Raw genomic sequence first — 9,477 nt, forward strand, 5'->3', positions numbered from 1 at the left:
CAGGAAGAGTAGGAGACTTCGGAAGACCTCACCCTATTTGAGCCTATTTCTTTCACTTAACGAGTTGTGGGACATTGCAAGTCCCTTCAGATAGCTGGGCCTCAGGGGCCTGCACTTTACTTTGTGGCCTATGGAGAGTAGACAGTTTGCCTCAACTGTGAATTTGTCTTTCAGCTCTGTGCAGTGTGTCTAGAAGACTTCAAGCCTCGAGATGAGTTGGGGATTTGTCCATGTAAGCATGCCTTCCACAGAAAGTGAGTATTGGTGTGGAATTATTTAAGGGGACCTGAATTTGAGGCACATCGACCAACTTACTTGTGGGCTTGGGCCAGTGCCTGACAAGCTGCATGGCTTCCTGATTGGTCTATAATGCAGAAAGCTGAGAACACACTACAGGGGGGTGTGTGTGTGTGCGCGCGCACGCGTGCGTGTACGTGATGTCCGGAACATGACCACCACGGCAGTACTTCTTCGAGCAGAGAGCCAGATGAACCCATACCTCCTTGGAGCCCAGGCTATAAACAGCTATTTAACTAGAACTTTCCAATGACAGCTTCCATTCCTAAGAACTTATTTTAATCAAAACCTTAGTTATTTTAAATCAAAATAAAAGTCTGAATGTAAATGGTAGTGTGGGGCCATCTCCTCCTCACTTCTCTTGCAATTTTGTGTTTTGTATTTCTATTAGAAAATTTTCTTTCCCCTACTTCCCACCACCCTCCCCAGTGTACTTCATTCTTTAAGAAGTCATGGATGACTGAGTGTAGTATAGCATGCCGACTGTAGCTTCTTAGTGTCACCGTTTGGAAGCTTGGAGGCCCTGGTTCCTCCAGAGGGAAAAATGTGTTCTCTGCCTAGTGGTGGAGCTCCTCAAGACCTGGCTGTTGACACCAGCCCCTGGCTCTGGGCAACAAATGTGTTCAACATGTGAGGCAAGTGGGCTGGGAGTACCAAGAGCATGGGACTGACGTCTTCCCTCCTGTGGTGTTTCATTCTGCAGGTGCCTTATTAAGTGGCTGGAGGTTCGGAAAGTGTGTCCACTGTGCAACATGCCAGTTCTACAGCTCGCCCAGTTGCATAGTAAGCAGGACCGTGGACCCCCACAGGGGCCCCTACCCGGGGCAGAAAACATTGTATAGCTTACCACAAGGATCAAACTGTTGGGGGATCCAATGTCCATGTGGAGCCAGGAGGAACACAAGCGGTCTCTGTGTTGGCTGCTCTACCTGGGGCACCAGCTGCCACTTCCTTTGCCTCATGAAGAACTCTTGGGCCAGCTAAACTGGGAATCCAGACTTCTGGGTCTTGTGATAACCAAAGCACGCTGACACTACCCCATGCCAAGAGAAGAGGAGTGGATGAGCCTACAGGTTTGGCTCAAGAAACTTCATGAGGGTCTCTTGCTAACTCCATTGCACTCTGTCTCCCAGACACTTATCTCCATTTCAAGGTGAATCTTTATCAAGCAGAAGGGAAGATAAACACAAGTGTTAGAGAAGGGAACTGATGGCAGGTCTTTAAAGCCACCCCCCACCCTCTGGACAGATGAGCTTCTCTGCAGACCCTGCATGCCTTTGCAGTGCAAACCCTCCTGACAGCCCCTGAGCCAAGTACAACCAGCAGTTACCTCAGCCGAAGCATGACCGTTGCCAGTGGTTGGTGAGGCAGTGCCAACAAAGCTTTTCACTTTATGTTCCTTTGATAAGGCCACCTTGGAACCCAAGGGCTTTAGTTACAACAGAGCAGCAGTGCCCCTCGTCACTCCTTCTCCCTCAAGTTCACAACACTTGCTTAACAATTTACCTAAGCTGAAAACATTAGGTACACTTGGAAAGGCCTGGTCAGAAGCCATTTCCTCTTATTTCTCCCTCCTACTCACCAGAGAGGCACAGCCAAGCCACCTATCAGGAGCCCCAGCAGTGGGAGGGCCTCTGAGCCCATGCTGTCCCTGGGTGACCCAGGGGGCGTCAGGATGCTTCCCAGATCCTCACATACACAGTGTGGTTCCAGTGTAGCCACTGGTCTTGCCCCACTGCTTTTGTGGGAGCCTCTGTGAGCCCCTCAGAGGCTCTGAAGAGGAGCGTCTTTCTGAGAATGGCCACTCCTCCTGGCCTGCTGAGATGAGAGGAGGATGCTGACCCCCTTGCCTCTCCCCTTATTCCTTCTCTCTGTTCTCTTCCCTCTCTTGCCCTATCTCTGTTTCTACTTAAGAGAAAATGACTTTTTAACAATTTAAAGCATCCCAAATAAGATCCCTATGTAATTCTGAAGCCAGGAATCCACTTGAAATTGTAAATAGTTTCAGGAGGCTCCTGCAGGGCTGTTCACCCATTGGTGTGTGCCTCAGTATTCAGACTTGTGATAACTAATTGAAGGTGTCTAGAGGAGAGAAATGCATGCTGCTCTTTGGCTCTTCCTGTCCAACTTTTCTAGAAATGACTCAGAGTCCATTAGGATTCATGAATATTGTATAAATTAGCTGTATGAAGCAGCATTGGGTCAGATAGAGTTCTTTTCCACAGCCCTGCTCTCCACCTCCTTCCATGATAGGAGTAGACTCTTCATTGACAGCTTTGCCTCTGCTCCATCCCACAGGTATGAGTGGGGCAGTTTTTCATTGGAAATACGGTCTGCATGGTATGGAGGGAGGGTGGCGGAAGCTTTGCTACTCTGTTCATGGCATGTCTCCAGGAATTTTTTCTGGAATCTAGCCTCAGCCGTCTTAGAATGGGAAAGGGAACCTGTCCTTGATTCAGGTGGCTGGTGTCAGAGGAGACGGAAAATTCCCATTAGTCTAGAAAAGTGCTGGGCAGAATCCACTTTGGAAAATTACAGATCTAGTTGGTCAGAATTGGCTGTTTCCCATGTGTGACCTATTCGTGGTATGCCAACTGGACTGCTTCTTAAACAGGGCAAGGGAAGTGTGGAATATTTTTCTATGAAAGCCTTAGCCTGCTTGGCGCCGTGGAAAGAACCATTTGTACACTCAACCTTTCACCCTCTGATTCTGCCTTCTCTACTTGTAGCACAATAGAGTGGAATGCTGCAGAACACTCGGTTTACAGTGAAATGTTTTCAGTAACCAGTGTCAGAAGTAGGCTTGCTTCTGACTATCCTCATTAATGGCCAACACTCAGCACTTTCCATGGCATGGCCTTGAGACAAAGGTCACCTTGTTATGGGGTTCCAATAGGAAAGAGAATTTTTCCCCTCAAAGGAGGAATTCTTGTGCTCTATACTGCAAATTATTTTGACTCACAGCTCTTGTAGGATTTTAGCCTTTCAGTTGCAGCCTTTTTCTGTCCCTGTGCACCAGTACCAAGGAGAAAGACTCACAAAGTCCCTGTATTTGTAGGGAGGCAAATTAATTCATTTCACTGTGTCACAGCTAAAGGCAAGTTGAGGTGGTCATTGCATAGCACTGGACCAGAGGTGCAGAGCCCAAATAGTGCTGGCCATTACAAGAAAGCTCGAGAATGCTGTGCACCATTGTAGGTCTGCTTTGCCTCACAAGGTACCACTAACATGACCCCAACACTTGTGAATGTGGGAGGCTTTTTAAGCTAAGGTCAGGCTGGATGCTGGGGTGGTGACTGGTGGTTCTGCTCATAGTCATCTCCCATTTCTTGACTTGGTGTCCTACTGCAGCATGGCCAGTGTCACTCGGCAGTAGTTCCTGTGACTCTTAGCAACAACCTGAATGTGTTTGCATCCCACATCTGGGTCCTCCTCCAGAACTTCCCTGTGCTGCACCGCTGTAACTGCAGTTGGTCAGAGTTTAATTTACATCTTCCTTTAATTCTGATGAAAATCACAGTTTTGCGTGAAGGACAAGGTTAAAATCTCCATCACGAATTTTTTTGAAAAAAAGAGGTAAGGATCCCTTAATACTCTTGGCTCAGGCCTCACAGTGAGACCACTGAGGCCACCCTGTCTGCATCTGTCTCCATGAGTTGTTGGTGACCTTTTGTTAATCTGTAGACACGTGAGGACTCGGGTCTGCTCTTGGGCCAGTGGCTGGTGGCATGGTGATTTTTTTTTACTTTGTCTTAATGTTTCTTAAGCAGCTCAAAGATTAGGTGTTATTTGTGTGCTGTGGGTTAGTAGAGCAGAACTCAGCCCCAAATGGACTCCACAGGTGGCTGAATCATTATCTAGTTGTTGCCAAGGGTACAGCTGAATTCACCTGGCTTTAGAAACAGAACAAAACCAGCCTGACTTGATTCCTGGTTGAACAGGCGTAAGACATTAGTAGTTGTCATCTGCCACTTTTTTTTGCCAGTGTTATTTGGTTAGGCCCACCTCTGGCAGGTAAAGTCCTTGTAGCCAGTGCTCACCTAGGCAGAGAGCAGGACAAGTCAGAAATGGCCAGATGGGAGCAGGTGGCCCCTGGGAAAGTCTGGCCTAAGGGATACAGGACCTCCCACCATTGCCAAATAGTCTGCTCTTGACAAGTCTTGACAAACGAAGATCATTTTCCCCAGTGCCAAGCCCCTCAGATCCATCAGAGGAAGACCTTGAGCCCTGTCCCTTTCCACAGCCCCACTCCAAAGCCTGTCATCTCCATGGTCTGATCCTGCTTTGCTAAGCTATTCTGAATGACTGTAGTAGTTATTTTTCTGAGAGACTTTCTGGGAATTATGAATACACACTGGGAGGCATCCCCAGAGCTCTGGACAGAAAAAGTGCTGAGAGGGGATTTGAGTCCCCTCTTGCCACTCACCAGCCATGTGCCTTTCTGCAAGTTAGCCTCTCAATGCCTGATTCCTTATCTGCCACCCAGGGATTGTAGTAACCGTGTCCTTGCCAGCTCTTGTGAGGATTAGCCACCATGTCCACAGCAGGCAGTAGGCCTGGGGTCCTGAGAGCTGCTGATACTGGGCAACATCATGTCACACGGGGCTCCTCTGTTGTCCTGGTAGAACAGAACCACAGCATGAGCCTCCCAAGGCGCAGGGGCTCTCCCTGGGGTCCAGGTTCACCTGGCTCCCTTTTCCTCTCCTGGTCTTCCCTAGTCATCTCCGTCTACCTTTGCCCAAAGTGTTCCCCAATTTGTTGCTCAGTGCTGAATATTCCTTTAACTTTTTGAATAGGTAATCCCTTCATATGGTTCACAAATCATAAACAGTTAGTCTTCCCTTGCATCCTTGACCTCCAGCAAGCTCAGCTTCTCCCTGCTTGAACACCCACTTTAAGTTCGTTCCTTATGTATCCTTCGAGATTATTTATGCACATACAAGCAGATACACACACGGGTGTGTGTGTATATGTGCGTGTGTGTATACTTCTCTTTTACTCGTGATACCAGACAAGTATATTCAAGGAGCATTCCTCTTCATGTAGGAAGAACCATCCCCAGAAGTCAGAGTATCTGTAAAAGGTGAGCCCAGAATTGGGGGTGTTTCACAATCACATTCCTTTTGAATAAGGCATATTTGTTATTGATTGCAGTATACTGGAAGTCTAGTTTTCTATACAAATCAGAAACTGCAATCCCTCCTGACCCTCAGATGCTCAGGTAATACACGAGCACAATCAGTTTGTAGGCTGGCTTTCTGAGCTGTGACAGGACATTCAGGAGCAGGCTCTGTAGCTGGGAGCAGCAGTGCAGGCTTCATCCACATCCGGCAACTTTTGCAGGGGCGTGGACAAGCTGCCTCCCGACCCCCCGCAATCTTGGCCAGTTCCAAGTAAGGCTCAAGCATTCTGCAGGGATGTCTGGCCACAAATGTCATGGTTTCTTAGGTGAACTCCTGTGTTTCTGAGGCAGGAGTTTGAGAAGCAGCAGCAGCTGAAGGCTGAGGCATCCTTCTATTTTGTGGGACAGACGTTGCTAAGAGGTCAGTCTCCTCGGAATGTCCATGTTCAGAGTTCAAGGATCTGCTCCCTTGCCCTCCCCACTCTTTATGCACACACTAAAAAGAAAATGCTTCCCAGAGAATTTTCTCCTACTGGAACACTTTTTCCATCCAACAGAAATTACCCCACCAGTAATCTTTTAAAAAATCTTTTCTTCTAAATTCATTTTTGCCCCTGCATGAGCGGAAAGTTAAAGCTGCTTCCTCCAGGCACCCCTGGGGAGAGGGGCATGGACTCACACCTCTCGGTCCTCATCCACCTCCCTGGTGTCCTGCCACCCAGGGCAGAAGCCTAGGGCTTCCCCTGGATTAAATGTGCGGCTTGGGCCCCTGACCTGAAACTTGAATTATATGTGAAACTCCACCCTTCTGTCACTTGATCTCGGGCCCTGGGTTAATGTGTCTCTCACATTAGCTCTTATATTTCTTGAGTAAAGGAGATGAATGAACGTGTCTAAATTCTGGTGACATTTGCAGTTAATAACTGGAAAATGCTGTGTCATGGTTCTTTGGTAGATTATTGAAGGATCCCACGTGCTATGGAATGTGTTCCCATGAGTGGAAATATCAGGAGGAAAGAGGGGCTTGTTCACCAAATCTGTCATTTTTCCAGTTCAGCTTTAGAGCCCAAATTGTTGCAAGATGCAAACAGTTTTACTCCACTTTTAGACCAAGCATCAGTGTTCTTGGTTTACCAATCCAGTGCTCACTTCCATGGCTATGGGATCAGGAAGATAACCTCCTTGCTCCAAGGACATGGACCTAGAACCTGGGTCCCTCCCGTGTCAAGGGACGTGTCTGTATTTGATGAAGCTCCCTCAGCTCCCTGTGCCAGTACAAGCCTGCCAGATCTGCATCTTAGGCCATCTGCGCAGTCCCTCCCCTCCCAGGCCCTGCTAGAGCTGGTGGGCAGATAGGTCCAGTGTCAGAAGTCCTTCCTGCTGACAGCCCTGTCTTCCAAGAGAGTGTTCCCGATAACTGTTGTCTCTGGGCCTCTTGACAGATCATTGCCAGGAAGGAGGGAATTTTAGTCTTGTTTAGTCCATTGGGGTTTATTCACTAGATATTGTATAACTCCCTCAAAAAAATGTTTATGAAATGCTGAGCCTCAGGTTTCATAGACGTGTTTGTACACTAAGAATTCTGCAGCAGAATATTTTTAAACATTCGCAGTTTTTTGTAAGCTATATTTTTGTATATTTAATTGCTATTTTAAAATTTTAATGCATTTTGCTGATTACTCTTGTTTAAAAAATAAAACATGCATGTAATTGACTGAAACAAATGTAAATAAAAAGCAGATTTTGAAAACACTTCATGTTGTGTATGTACCCTTCAACTCAGAGGGCCTGTGGTCACCCACACTCCATTTAAGGCTGTGCAGCAAGAGTTGAAAAGTCAAGATGATTGATTGTGATGAAGGAGCTTCTGGCCTGTCCCTTCCAGTGGCACAGGTGGGGTGTAGGTCAGCATTGATGAGGAGAGCACCAGGCCACAGCAAGGGAGGAGGAAGAAAGGCCAAGGCCCTACCAGCCACCCTGGCCTCAGCTCTGCAGGTGGGAGCTGAACACAGACGAGCAGTCTCCCACATGTGGACACTGGTGCTCAGGACAGCCAAAGTGACAGAACCAGCCCACACCCTACTCCTCTAGCGATATCCCAGGGCTGGAAATACCAACTATTCTGACAGAAGGAGAAAAAACATCTCTTGGTCCCAAGCCATCCTGTGGCAGCCAGTTTCTCCTCACCACCCCTCACTAGGCCCTCTGCAGGTCAGCTTCTGCCCCATGGCTTCAGGGAAACTGCTCCCTCCAAGGCCATCCATGAGCCTACAGCCAAATCTGGGCCACCTCATAAACCTCTTAATGCAGGAGCCTGGAGAGCTCCCCTCCCCTCAGTCTCCTGAGCAAGAGGCCCCCACCAGTCCCTCCTCTGACCACGCTTCAGTTTTCTTTGTGGCCTTTTCCTTCTCTGACCATCACTTGTTATTCTCACTCTACCTTGGTATTCACTAAATTCACACCTATTTGCACATCATTCTCAAGTCTGTTATCGCCAAATATCCAGTTGCCTATTTGGTATCCAAGTCATGAAGTCCAAAACCGAGCCTCCCCGCCAAGCCAGGTGCCCTCACAGGACCTCCTTCCCCCATATCCAACCTCCACATCCCAACAGAGCCCACTAAGCATGCATCTCTCTCCACCTGACTATCTATTGCTCCCTTTTTGGTTTAGGCTACTCCATTCTCACCTGGACCGTCATCACAGCCACCCCTCCCCCACTGCCTCTAGTGGGGAGCATGGGTGGCACCCTCGGGCTACCACTTGGAGGGCAGACCTAGAGGGACAACTGCTGAGACAGGCCAGTGTCTTACATCAGGATGGTGGCAGTGATGACTGGAGATTGGTTTACATGCATCTTACAAGCTGGAGGTACTGAAGTGGTGGTAACTGGGAGAAGATGCCAGCGGAGGTTCAGGGAGAGGATGTGGACATTTCTGTGTAGAGATGGCCTTGGAGATACCCAAGTGGAGAGAGAGGAAGGCAGTCAGTGCCTTGGGGCTGCAGCTCAGAGGGCAGGAAATGGGCCAGGCATGCTACCTCGGAAATCAGTCAAGGTGAGTGCTGATGACTGCTTAAAGAGCTCCAGGACCGCACCTGAGGGCTGGCAATATGTGTCTTCAGAGCATATGCTAGTAGAGACAGAAGTGACCTGGAAGGCAGAAGGAAAAGCAAGAGGGATCTGCTGTGTTAGAACTGAGAGAGAGACATGAAACATCCACTAGATTTAGTAACGAGATTCACTGGTGACCTTATCAAGAACCGTCCCATGGAGGGATGGTGTGGGCTGAGCAGAGCCCTAAGTGAGGTCACGAAGCGGGAAGCCATGGGGCCCCAGAGGTGGGAGGGATTGCAAGGCAGGAGGGGGCTCTGACCAGTTCTAGCTGTGTGACCTCAAGCAGGTTTCCTCCTCTAAGTTGTGGTGATGATAAGGGCTACAGGAAACGACCCATGTAAAGCACACACCTCGTGAGCACGGCAAGTTTAGGGCGAGCACGGGGACCAATAGCACGGAGCTGCGCCTGCATGGGGAGGGCTCGCTCCCGCTCCCTCCCTCCTCTGCCTTCTCAATAGGCCTGGGGATCACTGCCCAGAGAAAGCGGGGAGGAGGGCCTGGGGCACCAGAGGCTATGGTATCAGTGAGCCCACGAGCGGGAGGTGGCATTGTTTTGCTGGCTGTAGGAGAAAGGTGGGACCACCAAGCGTGCGTCTGGAAGGGGCCCAGGGTAGAGGACAGGATTGGAGGTGGCTCAGGCAGGGCCAGGAAGGGAGACAGCAGAGACAGCAGCAAGGACAACAATCACTACCCAAGGACCGCGATTCCCATCCCCCCAGCCTCCCTCCAGCTCTGCGGCCTGCGCAAGGCCAGCAGGACCCACAGCCCAAAAGCGCCTGCGATCGCCCTCGGGAAATGGCCGCTCCCTTCCTGGAAGGCAGCCGAGGCCACGTGCCTCTGCTGCCCCCACGCGGCCCCCAGCACAGGCGTCCAGGGAGCCGAGCCGACCTAGGAGTGGCGCGCTGTGCCCCAGCCCCTCCTGCACCCTTCCTCCCTTGGAACC

At 49.6% G+C, this 9,477-nt stretch overlaps 1 protein-coding gene across 5 annotated transcripts in view; it reads left to right on the top strand.

The window, feature by feature from the left end:
• Positions 1 to 7,171, top strand: part of RNF24 (ring finger protein 24) — a 72,008-nt gene extending 64,837 nt beyond the window's left edge. For 3 of the 5 annotated variants that reach the window (XM_070485624.1, XM_070485622.1, XM_070485623.1), the window contains 2 exons: positions 175 to 232; positions 1,001 to 7,171. In XM_070485624.1, coding sequence (XP_070341725.1) covers positions 175 to 232; positions 1,001 to 1,281 — 339 coding nt within the window. In that variant the 3' untranslated portion in view covers positions 1,282 to 7,171. Of the gene's footprint in view, positions 1 to 174; positions 255 to 1,000 lie in introns of all 5 variants that reach the window. The other 2 variants (XM_044747817.2, XM_070485625.1) reach the window with 1 other exon arrangement.
• Positions 7,172 to 9,477: the final 2,306 nt, after the last annotated feature.

This window comes from Equus asinus, chromosome 15 (genome assembly GCF_041296235.1).
Source record: "Equus asinus isolate D_3611 breed Donkey chromosome 15, EquAss-T2T_v2, whole genome shotgun sequence".
NCBI classification, from domain to species: Eukaryota; Metazoa; Chordata; class Mammalia; order Perissodactyla; family Equidae; genus Equus; species Equus asinus.